The sequence below is a fragment of the Plutella xylostella genome, chromosome 25, assembly GCF_932276165.1.
Source record: "Plutella xylostella chromosome 25, ilPluXylo3.1, whole genome shotgun sequence".
In the NCBI taxonomy this organism is placed as follows: domain Eukaryota; kingdom Metazoa; phylum Arthropoda; class Insecta; order Lepidoptera; family Plutellidae; genus Plutella; species Plutella xylostella.
Genome location: NC_064005.1, coordinates 6,295,190 through 6,310,816, shown reverse-complemented (window position 1 = coordinate 6,310,816; position 15,627 = coordinate 6,295,190). Strand labels below are relative to the sequence as shown.

The 15,627-nt window shown below is 43.6% G+C and overlaps 1 protein-coding gene across 2 annotated transcripts in view; it reads right to left on the bottom strand.

Annotated features, from left to right (window-relative positions):
• Positions 1 to 15,627, bottom strand: part of LOC105390685 (baculoviral IAP repeat-containing protein 6) — a 54,726-nt gene that overhangs the window by 34,444 nt on the left and 4,655 nt on the right. For both annotated transcript variants that reach the window (XM_048630330.1, XM_048630331.1), the window contains exons 7-18: positions 12,849 to 15,606; positions 12,513 to 12,767; positions 12,071 to 12,258; positions 11,475 to 11,668; positions 10,235 to 10,372; positions 9,688 to 9,828; positions 9,167 to 9,325; positions 8,588 to 8,736; positions 7,940 to 8,288; positions 7,421 to 7,617; positions 6,788 to 6,982; positions 4,944 to 5,127 (exon numbers count right to left, since the gene is read on the bottom strand). In XM_048630330.1, coding sequence (XP_048486287.1) covers positions 4,944 to 5,127; positions 6,788 to 6,982; positions 7,421 to 7,617; positions 7,940 to 8,288; positions 8,588 to 8,736; positions 9,167 to 9,325; positions 9,688 to 9,828; positions 10,235 to 10,372; positions 11,475 to 11,668; positions 12,071 to 12,258; positions 12,513 to 12,767; positions 12,849 to 15,606 — 4,907 coding nt within the window. The remainder of the gene's footprint in view (positions 1 to 4,943; positions 5,128 to 6,787; positions 6,983 to 7,420; positions 7,618 to 7,939; positions 8,289 to 8,587; positions 8,737 to 9,166; positions 9,326 to 9,687; positions 9,829 to 10,234; positions 10,373 to 11,474; positions 11,669 to 12,070; positions 12,259 to 12,512; positions 12,768 to 12,848; positions 15,607 to 15,627) is intronic.

Here is a 15,627-nt window from a genome sequence, read left to right as displayed (position 1 = left end):
ATCGGTTGTGTTATTAATTCAATCAATAATCAATAAATAAAAGAAACGTGGACCGTTCTGCAACTCGCTCCAGTCCGCTCCCCGCGCGCATCACGGGTGGTCGTGGTCGCGCATTATCTAATTATTATTGCGTGCTAATCTAAAAGTCAAAATGAGTAAATGTAGCAAGTGTAATAAAGTTGTCTCGAAGAAGTCACCGGGTATTCAGTGTAGCAAATGTAGCAAATGGATTCATGCCGCCTGTGCTTCGATAACGAACGATCAGCTAGCCGCTCTTTATTCTACGGAGGCGGTAGATTGGAAATGCCGCGCGTGCGCTGCAACCGTTAAACCGAAGAGGATCTCGATCATTCTCCCGGACGCTGATGAAGACACGGACACTGAAGCCACTGCAACAGCTACCAAAATGCAACACAGCATCAACGAAAAATTCCTGGTCGACATGCGGCGTGAGATAAGAGATTTGATTAGAGACGAAATACAGCGCAGCTTGAAATTCTATTCCGACAAGATAGATGACTATGAGGAACAAATTGAAAAGTACGAAGTTAAAATCAAGTCCCTGACGAGCCACCAAACCGATCTAAACAACAAATATAAAAATATACAAATGAAATACGATCTACTAGAACAAAAGATGAATTCGATCGAACAGCTTCAATTTAACAACCGCCTTGAAATATGCGGAATCCAACTAAATGAGAAGGAAGACCCTATGGCAGTCACCAAGCAGATCTGCGAGAAGTTGAAGCTAAACGCTGAGGATATAATGGCAGCACAGACTAAGATATCCCGTGCACCGGCTGCAAAGAAGAGGAACCCGCCGACCGTGCTGGTGACGCTGCGCGATGGTCGCCGCGACGGATGGATGGAGTCGTCGAGAGCCGCCACGCTGACCAACGCCGAGCTGGCCCGCGAGGGAGGCAGGATCTTCCTGCGCGAGGCCCTCACCCCGGCTACGAGCTTTCTTCTATGGAAGGCTAAGACGGAACTTAGGGAATCCAACATGTATAAATTTGTGTGGTGCAAAAATGGTGTGGTGCTAATAAGAAAAAGTGAAAATGATAAAATCCAATCAGTGAGATCTGTGAGTGATATTGAAAAGTTCAAGAATGATGGGAAACCTAAGCCTGCGTGCTAGGAGGTACTATTCTTCAATTGTATACTTAATTACTATTATGGTCTAACCTACTTCTGTTACTACAGGTAATAGTCCTCTAATACTTACTCCATACTTTAATTTCTTACTGATAATCATATTAATATTATTACTGGATTGCTAAATGGACGATAATTGTAGTAATATGAATGAAGGTACGTTCGATAGCTGGAATAATTATCTAGTCTCAATTCCAGCTGATTGCCAGTCACTTATAACTTTAAATATAAACATACGATCTATGATAAAAAACTTTTCTCACTTAGAATACATTGTATCGACTAGTAATCGTTTAATAGATATCATAACAATAACAGAGGCTAATATTAAGGATAAATATAAATCATTCTTCGAATTAGATAACTATACCATGTTCACTAACCTAAGGGAACATAGGAAAGGTGGGGGAATCATATTATTTATTCACAATAGATTAAAATTCACTCCATATCAAACAAAAACTATCAACTTTGAATCATTAATGGGTACCATTGAGTGTGATAACGCCTACAAAACAATATTATGCTCAATCTATCGTCCACCCGATGGTTGTAAAACCAGTTTTATCAACGAATTAAACCGCACACTAGGGAAATTTAATAATGAAAATTTTTTCATGACCGGCGACATCAATATAGATCTTAAACAACAAAACAACTACAAATGTACCTATTTGAACTGTCTAAGTGAAAAGGGCTTGGAATGCGGAATAACGCAATATACGCGAGTAGAAAAAAAAGGCAGTAAGATAACTAAATCTTGCATTGATCATATTTTTACACGATGTACCGGGTCATACCAGGTACTTCCGGCCGTTATAACTGTAGCACTAGCCGATCACTACATCATCGGATGCACCATAGTTTATTCTCAAAGTACATGCACTGGCCGCCCCCCAGCATTCAGAAAACGAATCGACAATAAACAAGTTATACTTCAATTAAAGCAAATTGATTGGACCCCTACACTGAATTACCAAACACCAGAAGATATATTAAATTCTATAGTTAATAATTTCCACACAATTTACCAAAGTTGCACGACATATGTAAAAATAAATGAACAAAACAAAAGACAGAACTGTAAATGGGCTAATAAAGAAATAAAAAAAATGATTCAGACCAGAGACAGGCTCCTTAAAATATGGTTGAAAACTAATGATATAAATGATAGAATACTATACAACAAATACCGTAATAAAACTAATAAATATATTAACAAGACTAAAAACAACTTCTACTATAATGAAATATGCAGTAACTTTAAAAATTCGAAAAAGGTCTGGACAATAATAAATAACTTATGCGGGAACTTAAGCAACTCGATTGATACTATCTTATTAAAATATTTTGACCAAAATAAATGCGACTTGGCTAACAGGTTCGCAAACGAGTTCGAAAACAATGCGTCAAACATCAGTAACTCTTGTAACATGCCTATTTTGAATTCGATAAACTATGAAATAACACCTAGTACTTCTATGCGCCTAAAAAAAGCAAGTGAAGAAATTGTAACTAAAATAATAAGTCATATAAATGAGAAAAAAAGCCCCGGGTACGATGGGATCAGAGCATCCGATTTAAAGTATATAAATAAAGAAATAACTCCAGTCATCACTCACTTAATAAATAGTTGTATTACTACATCGCAGTACCCGGACAAATTAAAGATTGGCATTATACGGCCTATATTTAAGAAAGGTAATCACACTGACTATAATAACTATAGACCCATAACTATATTGTCATGTATAGATAAGATAGTTGAGAGATACTTCGGCGACGAGCTCAATAAATACCTACGTAATCAGCATATTATAAATAACACACAATTTGGGTTTCAGAGAGGCCGGAGTACCTCCCAACTACTGTGTCAATTCACTAATGAGGTCAATGATCACCTGCACAATAGACAACATGTACTTGCGGTGTTCATTGACTTCAGTAAGGCGTTTGATACCCTACAATATAATACCTTATATAAAAAGTTATCGCAGAATGGTGTACAGGGCCCTCTCCTAGACTGGTTAAAGATTATCATAAAAATAGAAAAACAACTGTGAAGATATCCGATACATATAGCAACCATATTTTGACACATCAAGGAACGGCACAGGGATCCATACTGGGCCCGACTGAGTACCTGCTGTATGTAAATGACATGAGTAATGTGCTGGAGGAGGGTTCGGTATACCAATTTGCAGATGATACGTGTTTACTTGTTTCAAATACATGTTTACGTAAGGCCGAGTGCGCACTGCAACGTAGTTTCGACCAGCTGTGCAGGTGGGCACATGATGTAGGCCTCACTATAAACGCGCAAAAAACCAAAGCTATGCATATACATTCTGCTCACCTAAGAACAGGAAGTGACTACGAGCCGACTATCACTGCCCACCTCCACGACTGTCTCCACTCTAATAACAACCCTGTGTGCAACTGCCCTAAACTTGAATTTGTGAAAAACCATATGTATATAGGTCTCATTATTGACCATAAATTTAACTGGGAACCACACATCAATTATATTTGTAATAAATTACGTTCTATCCTAAGTAAACTATACCTACTAAAATATAAGATACCTTATAGGACACTACGTATGTTATATCTTGCACTTGCAGATTCCATAATTAGCTACGGACTAGGTAGCTATGGCCGTACATATAAAACTTACATAGAAAAAATATATAAATTACAGATAAGAATGTTAAAAACCATTGTCCCAATAAACATCAAGAATAAATTTAAAGATAACTACACACAACTGTTTAAGTTTTGTAAAGTCCTACCAATAGAAGAAAAAATTAAGTTGTCAATTTTAAAAGAAGAAAATCATCATATATCCCAAATAGTTTATAAATCCCGCCCCAAAGCACTTCGAATTTTAACATCAACAAAAAAATGTATCTTGCCTAAATATCGGAATTGCTTTGGGATGAGACATTGGAGATACCTACTGCCCAAAACCATTAATGAATTGCCCCTAGATATGCAAAGTGTATACTTAAATTGTGGTTATAAAAAACAACTGAAGAGATGTTTCATAAAAAAATTATTGTAATCTGTACTGTATTCTTAACTATCTCATGAATTGTGTTAACTTAACTTATAATATTTAATAACTAAATACCTACCATAAGTGATAACTACTAGCTAATTACTAATATACCTACTTGTTAAATAATGCATGTGATATAAAAATATTTTACTATTAAGTAGCTCTTAAACCCTTAATGGATTTCTGCTGCTTGTATTAGGCATATTGTATTTTTTTGTGTAATTTCTTATTCAATAAATAAATGAAATGAATGAATGACTAACGGTGGATTAACGACCTAAAACAAAAAGCTAGTTGTGGTTGAATCAGGAAGGCTGAGGATAGTGTTGTGGTGCATTTGTCCAGCAGTGTATGATTACAGTATGATGACGAATGAATTTTAATAAAGCAAAAGTCGACCAATACCCAACAGACAAAGGATTGATGATGATTATGTCACACCAAAGCCGCAAACTTTGATCTGATTAAACGCTAAGGGCCAGTTTTTTGATCCCTAGTTAACTAAACCATTGGTCAAAAATGGCAACTATTAGTTAAAAACCAACAAAATTCGTATGCAGCTGTCATGCTTGACACGTGACTTGACTAATGGTTAAAGTTGACTACGGATCAAAAAACTGGCCCTAAATCGATAAAACTGTTCCATTCGGGAGGAACTGCTAATCCCTCCCAGAATATACAAGAGACGTCTCACAGTAGCGGTAAAATTCCGTGTACAACATACCTGTTGCTCCTCCAAAGCGAGCTGCACCTGCCTCCTAGCGGCGTCCAGCTCCTGCATCTGGTGCATCTGGTGCAGCAGCTTCTTGTGCAGCTTGCGGCGGTGCAGGCGGCAGTCGGCGGCGCGGCCCGCGGCCGGGGCCTCCGCGCCGCCCGCGCCGGCCCGCCCGCCGGTTACCCAGTCCCATCTGTGGGGGGATTAGTTGTTAATATTGCTAATAGATACGAGCATGTAGTAGTAGCCGCAGCCGCACGTAATGGGAGCTAACGCGTGTGAATTTGCCGCTAGGGGCGCTGGTGTTGACTGAGGTCAAGTGACAATTTAGTTTTCATAGTTTTCATATAATTTGTTTGGCGGGCTTCGTGATAAATTATATTTTCGTTCATTTCCCTGTTGAAAAGTGATCTCTTTTCGCGAAATTATCGCAAATATGGATTATTTGTCGATGAATGTGCACTCTTTGAAAGCTGAATTAAGTAAAAGAGGCGCATAAATAAGCGGTCTCAAAGAGCAGCTAATTCAGAGGTTAGTTTGTTTACTGTTTACAAACTTATTTTTTACGAAATGTATGCTTGTTTGCTTTGGTAACAGCTATGTTTTTTTCTTTTTACAGACACCAAGACTATGACCGTAACAGTAACTTGGTTGGAAACGTAGAGGACAGCATCATACAACAAAATGATAGTGTATACTGTTGAGTGGCCTTAAGAAACTTTGTATAGCAGTGTGAACACTAAAAATTAAACTCCAGATCTAGATATTGTCACCAATGAGTAACTACTTTGGAATTTATGTACAGTGAATGAAAACATCGTGATAAAACCTGCATATCTAGATTTTCGAACCCACCAACCTGCAGAGGACCAGCGTGGTAGGAAATGGTCCAAGCTTAGGAGTGGAGTTTAGACCTTAAGGCGATATGCACAAAGGCTTCATTCGAGTGAGCCAGGTGCAGGTACTGACACCCCCACAAATAATAGAATACTTAGTATACTATACTACCATTATTTAGTTTCAACTAACAACTCAACCAGCATTCATTGTGTTCATTACTAATGTGTTATATTTTAGTCTGTCAGTGTGTTTAAACGGAAAGGATAAATTAAAGTTAAATCAGTGTGTAATTATTTTATTTTTATTGTATTTATTAAATGCCTAATCCTTATTTACATTATGTTCTTTCTGAAATTGGTTATAATGATTTTCACAAACACGAGATTGTCGGATAATAATTATTTCACAAGCCACTGTTTTAGAACAGTTTTATCACTTGGTAACATATGTCCTCCTTTTCTTTCCGAACATAACGGATCTGCACAACATTGCGGCATAGTAACTCGATATGATGATAGTTATTTTATAATTAATAAGCTTATAAGATTCAAGATTTTAAAACTTTATTTCGCGCCAATTTGATAAAGTCGCCTTTGATAAGTTTGACAGCTATGGTACCTCTTGACCTCAGTCGACAGTGGCGCCAACTGGTGAGCAAAAAAACGGTAGTCCCCATTAGTCGGCACTCTGTTTGGGCTAAATAAAGAACTATGCACGCTCTGAAGATTCGCATCAGAAATGAGGTAAATGATCATTGAGTTCTCGAGTCACAAACAGGCATCCTCCGGTCCACTGGACCTATGATCTTAGACAGTTAGTACCTAGGTGATGAAGGTCAACGTCAGAGTGTTGTTATATATCCTGCTGTGATCGACTATGGGCAGATGATGATAATGTAGATATATATTCTACCATATGGGCACCTAGCATAATAAGTCCGGCGGTAGCTGTACAATCTCCGTGAACCAATCTAAAGCCAACCTGAACCCATTCACTCATATATTTCCCCTCACCTGGCATGTTTAGCGCGTCGTGGCTGCGCGTCCAAAGCTCCAGCGAGCGCGGTGAGCGTGGCGGCGGCGACGGCGGGCGCGGGCGGCGCGCGCAACAGCTGCAGCGCGCGCGACGCGAGTGCCGCCGCCACGCCACCCGCGCCAGCGTGCGCGGTGAGGGAACGACGGCCCATGTACATTATCAGGACTAGGACGCTGTGGAATTGAGGAATGGTTAGATAAGGATGACGTGACATTGTGCGAGATTTTATCCGATGAATGTAAAATTAATTTGTCGGTAAAATAAACTATTAAGACTTTGGCAATAAAAACTATTCAGAAATCCATAGCACTGAATACCTATCAACGTTGAATTAAACTGTAGTAACTGCGAACACTATTTAGTATGGAGGTTTTCATGTTTGTTTACTTTGTAAGAGTATTTTGATTATTACAAGTCAGTTCTTCATACAGGCTTTGAAAACGCCTAAATACACTTTTCCGTAATAAGAAGTAACGCTACCGTATCAAGAAAGAGGCATATGTTATAAAATTTCAATGCCGCGTGACAAAACATTAAACAAAGTACAATTTAGCAACTTTCAGAAGGATCTAAAACAACAACGAATGTATATAAAAAGTGTCAAAACTCACCGATCAAGCGGCAGCGGCGGCGCGTCAACAGCAGCGAACGCCGCAGCCAGCGTATCAGCCAACAGGTCACCCCACCAGGCGGCGCCTCCGCAGACACGTGCTAGTAGGGTGGCGAGAGCAGCCCCGCCCGCGCCGCCCCACGCCCAGACTAACTCCACCATGCTGCTGCACCAGTCTACGCTCATCTCTTCTGTGCGCTGTAGAGGGAAGTAGCTTTAGTGAGGAAAGTAAGGTGAAGTGTGGAATGTCTGAATATTTGAGATGTCATTGTGGTTATATAATGAAAGAAAAACCATTGATGTAATAAGCAATAGCACGAGGCTACATAGTCAAGAATGCAATCTTATAGAATGCAATGCTCACTTTGCAAGCGAAACAAGTGCTATCGCCAAAAAAAGATACTTAAAAAAACTAAATCAAAAGTTTAATCTTTGCAAAGATAGCATCGCTTTACTCTAACGAAACGATTAACGTATGGCAATGCTGCAATATACATTAGAAATGAGAAAATCTACTCACCACATCACCAACTTGGAAGTAGAAGTACAGCAGCATATCGACAATATTCTCGCACATCACTCTCAGCTTATCCGTCGAAGCCCTCTCAAGCAGCGCTTCAGAGTCCACCTGTCCTTTATTGATCATGTCCAAGACTTGTTCATTGCAGTCATTACTACTCTGCAGTTTAGTCAGAATGTTTGTGCAAGTGTGCAGTTGTTGTTGTAGTTCTATGCACTCGTGGTATGCAGTCATGACCTTCGGGTCGGATTCGTTGGCTAAATTCAGGTAAGCCATCATGTGGGCTGCGTTCCCATTGTATAGTTCTAGGTACGGGTTGAGGAGGTCCATTAGCTTGCCTGTTGCTAGCCTGTGGGATGGACGATGAAGTTATAGTGACGCTGAGTAAGAATGTAGATGTAGAAAATAAGAATGGTTTTAATGAGGAATACAGGGACATATCTTGATAAATATTTGACCCATAGATAAGACAGCTAGACACAGATGACTCTCAGTTTCAGCAATATTTTTTGTCAGAGCTTCAATTTTGTTGATAGTATTAGTGAAGCCACACTGAAAGAAGCAGTTTAGCAGTGACTGTAATCTATTCGGACGTAGGATACAACTGTAAAACCTATCTAAACTGAATGAAAATACATGATTTCTCACCTAAACCTGCACGTCAAGTCCTGTTGCAGCGCGTTGAGCGAGTTGACCGAGGCCTGCACGTTGCTGATGTCGTCGATCTCGCCGTAGAACCAGCCGAGAGGGATCTTGCACTTCATGGCCGACATGCCGTAGCGGCCTATCGTTGTTATCTGTGTTTGTAAAGGCATAAGTTAAAGACGCTTCTGACATAGTTGCATATATAGCTTCATAGTAATACATGCTGCCTGAATATGTGGGATTTAAAACTCGCTATCAGTACCACTAGCGACGGGACAACGGGTGCGGATCGGTTGTCCAATTCCTGTTGTTTAAAGACCTTATAAACTGGTCGTCGACACTATAAGAACATCTAAACCCTATCGGCTGTCTTTCCAATGTAGTCAGTTACGCTCCGGGCGGGTCCGACGCGACGCTGCGTTTGCATCTTAGTTCTTATCGTTTCGGTGACAAACAGAACAGTAGACTAGGGCTATCAAATTAGAGTCAGTCGCTTACTGCATACTTAAGTATAAAAGACATCTGATACGTTACTCGAGGAGGCTCCTTTCGAGCACATTAAATACATCATCTATATCTCACCTTCATATACCGGGCCCTGGGCGGGGGCTGTATGTCCGACAGCACCAGGTGTTTGCTGGCGATGTCCGTGGCGAATGCCAGCTTCACGCTGTCGGTCTCCTCGCCGCGCACCCAGATGTCGATGCAGAGGGTCACCAGGTCCGAGCAGGAAGGGATTATCTGTGGAGAGGAGTGGACGTTAGAGAATAATTCCATGATGATATAAATATTGTATTGTATATGATTGCCGGTTAGCTGGTGTAAAAGTTAACAGCTTTTAACCTCAACTGAATGAGACGTCATGACGATGATGTGTCGTATTACTTACGTATGTAAAAGAGAAATAGATTCTTCGGTAGGCCTAGGCCCTACGGTCCGTATTATAAATGCCATTGTCATGCAACGTATCTACAGGAATCACAGTACGTAGATGTTATCAATTCGTTTGCAGCAGCGAATAAACACACAAGTTGCTGCGGCGTGGCCTCACCAGCTGCACCCGTGGGACGCCCTGCCGGTGGGACGCCCCGCCAGTCACTCACCACGTCGGTGAGGCGCACGGTGTGTCCGAAGTCCAGCACGATGTAGCGCCGCGCGCCGGAGTGCATGCGCTCCACCACCAGCGTGTGTTGCGGCGGCCGCGTCACCAGTTGCGCCCAAGGGATGCCGCATTGCTCTTGCTCCTTGAGGAAAAGAAGTTGATTGGTTAATGGTGATTTGAAGCATTGTGCGGCATTTGATCGCATATTACGGTTGAGTAGGGAACGGTGTGTTGCGGGTAATTTTAGTTCCACGTTTTGATTGGTTGCGAAAGGCTGAGGACATTATCCAGCTATTGCACGGAAATAAAAAAGATACCTCGTCATTTTTAGGCACGGAAATAAATAAGATACCTCGTAATTTTTAGGCATTGCTTACGTGGCGAGCTGAGTAAAACTGCCGCCATTACAAAATAACACGTAGAGTGGTTAAAATATATATCTTTGTAAATAAGGAAAATATTGAGTCATGGGATCGTTATGGAGACGAAACGGTCGAAATTGCGTTACTGACGCGCAGGCTATAAAGCCAAATAGAATTAGTGTGTACCTGGAAGAACCGCTCGTCAGTGAAGTCGAGTTTCTCCTGAGGGTCGCAGTCCATGGGCGAGGAGCTCTCGGCGTCCTCCAGCGAGTCCGGGTCCTGTACGGTCAGCTTCATTTGACCTTCCTTCACCACTGTCCAGAGCTGTAACAAGAATATTTATTACATTACCTAAATAAGAGATGAAATATAAAAAAACCGGCCAAGTGCGAGTCGGGCTCGCGCACAAAGGGTTCCGTAGCAGCAAATATAATTTACAGTTAAATCAACCTATCTCAAAAACTATAAGAGATACTTTGATCAAACCAAAAATCGTTGAAAGAGTTAATTAGCATGCATCACCTCTATTTTTTTTAGAATTTTATACCCCGTAGTTATAAAAATAGAGGGGGGGGGACATACTTTTTACGACTTTGAGAGCTGATATCTCAAAAACCGTTCACTTTAAGAAAAATGTTTTTTAGAAAACTTTATATCATTTTAAAAGACCTTTCCATTGATACCCCACACGGGTATGTACATCGAAAAAAAAAATTTCATCCCTCAGTTACATGTATGGGGGGCCCCACCCCCAATTCTTTTTTTTACTATTTAGTGTCATATTTTTGTAGCGGTTCATACAACACATATTCCCATCAAATTTCATCACTGTAGTACTTATAGTTTCCGAGTAAATCGGCTGTGACAGACGGACAGACGGACAGACGGACAGACGGACATGACGAAACTATAAGGGTTCCGTTTTTGCCATTTTGGCTACGGAACCCTAAAAATAAGAAAAGGCATAGAGCACCCTTTTCTATTCTTTTCTATGTCAACAACTTACAGTTACATCCGGCGTATATTTGGTACACCTCCGGTCTTGTACGCTTTTCACAAGTACCAGGACCACATACCAGACTAGGATCCCCGTGCAACGTGATAATATCGAGCCACTAAACTCGAGCTGGGTACCGTCAGACGCTAGGTCTATAACTTATTAGAAGTACCAGGACCGCATACCTGACTAGGATCACCAGGCAGCATATTCACAACGGCAGCATGGTACCTCAAGCCACTCGACTCGAGCTTAGTACCGTCAGACGCTAACTCTATAACTTACTTAAGGTACCAGGATAGCATACCTGACTAGGATCCCCAGGCAGCGTGTTCACAACGGCAGCATGGTGTCTCGAGCCACTCGACTAGAGCTTGGTGCCGTCAGACGCTAGTTCTATAACTTACTATAGGTACCAGGGCCACATACCTGACTAGGATCTCCAGGCAGCGTGTTCACAACAGCAGCATGATGCCTCGAGCCGCTAGACTCGAGCTTGGTGCCGTCAGACGCGACGTGGCACGTCACGTGCAGGGGCATCGACTCGCTCAGGCCGTAGCCGAAGACGCCGACACCGTTGTTCTGAGTCCACCACGCCAGGTTGGATGGAGGGGATTTGCCGTCTGTGGAAGAAGGTGGGTATCAGTGTATAACTCGAAGTAGGTAGGTAGGTTTATCCCATCATGTCATGACCAGCATCTAGGTCTCTGAGGAAAACAAGCTCTGAGGAACTCAAAAATACACAGTTATGGTGAAGGAGATGATAGAAGATACAGTAAACCCCTCACTATAGCTACGTTAAAAAAGGCATGACGAATTCGGTCTACTTTTAAATCTTTCATCACCTTCAGGTTATAAATTTCGAATGCAAACGGTTCTACTACAAAAACTCCACACGCAAAACTAATGTTTAGCCCTGCATGCTAATGGCTTATGCATGTTATCACAAACACCTTGGAAAACTCCTTTCAAATACCGTTTAACCTATTTTGGATAATACAGCAAAATTTTAGTCCACAACTTACCCATATCAGCAGTCAAATTGAACAGGTCCTTCAGCTGGTAATCCGGCTTGGGCGCGGCGGCGGCGGGGGTGTTGGCGTCGCCGACCAGCACGCTGGCGTAGGTCACGGGGGAGGAGGTGCTCTTGCCGAGGGTCGGGCCCTGCATGTCGAAGATTGTGCGCTCGAGGGGCAGGCCGTAGAGGCCGAATCTGGAAGAAGGTTTGGGTGAGAGTTGGGTAGGTTGTAAAGAGTGCTTTTGGATTTAAGTTCGAATATTTGCGATGTAAATAATGATGTGCAATGGTAGGATTTTGAATGTAGATGGGATATTTTTAAATTTATTTAGTCTATTTGCAAATTGGAATCAAATATTTTATTCGTAATATCTCGTTTTTAAATAGATCTTTCTTTTGTGAAACATACCGATTAATTAAAAAAAAAGTAATAAAATGTGCACACTCACCTAGCCCTCAACAAATGATGGTACACATTCCCTCTCTCCCTTATACACTTGGCGGTCCTCTCCAGCAAGGCCAGACACCTGGAGACCAGCCCCGTAGCCGCCTCCCTATTGGTCACGTGCTGGGCCAGAGCCACCAGCCACTTCATTGCTCCGGGGGAGTCACACGCGCCGAGTAGAGGAATGCACGCGCTCACGCTGTTTGTTAGCGTCTGCTCGAATGTCGACTTCCAGGGTTTGGCTAGTTGTTTCACACCCCTGAAGGTAAAATGAATAAATGAGTATTTATTGGGTTGATAATAAAGTGTAGGTAATAAGAGGAAAGGATTGAATACTTACTCGCTAGTAATCAGGATGATTTTAATGCACTTCTTAGCGACGCTTCTCTTGGAGCAGAGAATGCAATTCTTGATCAACACATGCACGTATTTCTCGACAACTTTAATACATTCCAGTTGCTGGTTCTCTATCGGGTTCTGTGTGTCTTTTCCGCCGTCTTTGCCCTTCTCTTTCGTCAGGCGGAGTCTTTGTAGTCTGATTGCGATCACCCAAATAAGCAGGTCTAACGCCAACTTACGTTTCTCGAAATCGGTCTTGCTAGAAGCTATCTCAAAGAGTGTGTTGAGGAAAGCGTTGGATTCCAACATGGCGATCCTCTGCTGCCGTTCCATTGGCACGTCAATGTGCGGACTGCTGCGCACGGATATAGATATCTGATGCAGCCAGTCGCAGCCTATAAAACCTGCTTTCTTAGCGTTATTCTCTGCGTTCTTCTGCGCTGGGGTTTTACCCATGTCCTTGGCGGGGTCGAATAGCGTCTTGATGTGGATGAGGAAGGTGCGCCCCCTCGCCCTGAAGATGCGAGGGCTGGTCAGAATGAGCGTGCCGGACTGCTGGGTCAAGTCCAAACCAGAGGACAACAACACAGGTCCAGCGAGGATCTCTGCGTTATGAGCCTGAAGGTACTCCTCACTGTTCACCGGATTTTCCAGATTGGACGGCACGTCAGAGTCTATCAGAGGGAAGAAAACCGGAGAGTCCGGTCTTTGTCCAAACGAGGCATCTTTTTTATACCCGATGCCGTGATGGTTCTGCTTCAAGAGCGTCACCTGTATTATCGGCAGGTTGACCGTGCACGGCATGTGTAGCGTGAAGCTGAACTCGATGTGTGCGAGGCAGACGCTGTATGGGAGGGTCAGCTCGAGGACATGCTCGTCCCAGGTGGAGGAGGTATTCTGCAGGCGCCAGGTGCGGTTGTGCTGGTGGTCGGAGCGCGAGCGCTGCGCCGGCGACAACTCGCACCAGAAGCCCGGCACTACAGCACTATACGGCACAGTTGTCGTCGTCCCGTACGACCCCGTCAGGGAAATCAACGTCTCCAGATCTGCCATGTCTAATTCAGTCTTGTGCGGAATGATGACCGGCGCCGGCATCGGCCCACAGACCTCGTCGCGAGGCGCCTTCGACAGCATGTCAAAGTCAATGTTAGCAAAGTCATCCTCATCTATATCTCCTGCCGTGTCCTTCTCGCCGTTGTTTAGCGCGTAGAAGTAGATCATGCCGTGTTTGGTCGACACACTGAGTCGCTCGACACTCGCGCAGTATACAACTGAGGTGAACTGTCCCTTGGGCACTCGCTTCTCAGATAGGACCTTGAAGTCTGGCAGGCAGTACATGCGCAGGGCTCCATCAACGCCTACTGATGCGAAGGAGTATTGCTCCTGCTTGTCTGGAGGTAGGAAGCACAGGTCCACGGGACTCTCTCCGTATGGCAGCTCTTTCATTGTCACCGGGTTGTCTTCTAACGTAAACAGAGACGTTTTGTTATTGATTTTGTAAAGAATGAAGTAAGCATAGTTTTCAGGCATTTCTACAGCCTCTGTCGCCTCTGTTGCCTCGTCAACGTCCATTTTAACGTCCCCATCGCTGTCTGTCGCCTCCCTTTTCGTGTCTTTCTTGATCTTTTCTGGATCAATGCTAGATATTACAACTAGGACATGCTCCTTATCTTCTGTAGGTAGCAAATGGGTGACCTTCGAGTTTTCTGAAAGGTTTAGCTTAGTTGGAAGACTCAGGCACTGGACAGCGATGCCCTGCGTGATAACCTCTTCAGGCGGAGGTTCGCACGGGGTGGAAACTCCGTCGTTCGTCATGCTGGGATAGCTGATCGGCCCCATCTGACCAAGGGTAACACTTTTGGAACCACCAAATGATGTGACCTTAACCTTCTCCGTTCCGTCGCCTCCTTCGTACCATTTGAGATCGGATATTTCTAGCGGACCATTCATGTTTAGGTAATGTGTGATGGGGTCTGCATGCTGTAACACCCCTGCGTCCGTCTGGTCCGCTAGCTTGGTGCCTACAGAGTCTAGATTGCCGCTCTTCCAGCTCTTCAGCTGTGACATCTTTCCGACGAAGTCTAGAAGGCTGACAGTCTGCCCTGCTTCGGGAAGCTCCGGCAGAAGCGCGGTAGGAGGCGGCGGAGGCATGATTTTAAAGTGCTTTGAGAACATCAGCTGTTTAGAATCCCACGCCTTCGCGTCATCCTTACTCGACGACGCGTTCAAGTTGATGACATTGCTTATGGAGTCGTCTAGGAAGCTCTTGGTGCACTGGGGAAGCTCGGTGTCGTCGTCTGAGTACTGCAGACAGATCTCGTCATAGATGTTGCTGTCATCAGCGCGGGCGACGGTGCACATCTTCTTGCTGCCTCCGGGCTTGGAGTTGCCGCTGCTGGAAGTATGCACGACGGTCGTCGAGCCAGCGAGGGAGCTGTGGACGTCGTAGGTTAAGAGGAACAGCATTTTGATGGAGGCAAGGTTGCTCTTCGCTTCGTTCTCGTCGTTCATTGCTTGGACGCTTTCCTTCTGGTCTGCGCCTTGGTCGAAGAGGGCTTTGCTGGCGTCCTCCTCGCGGGATGGCAGTTCTGAGGGTATCATAGTTCTGGTGATGGTGACTGCGCAGATGAGGGAAGGCTTGGTCTTGCTGCCAGTAGGGTCCTTCTCGACGCTCTCGGCGTTTTGCGCCTGCGCGTAGGGCTCCTGCGCGGAGGTCAGGCCGAGGAACGACATGGCGGTCAGCTCCAGGCCGTATGTTGCTGCAACAAATAAGGTTTTTG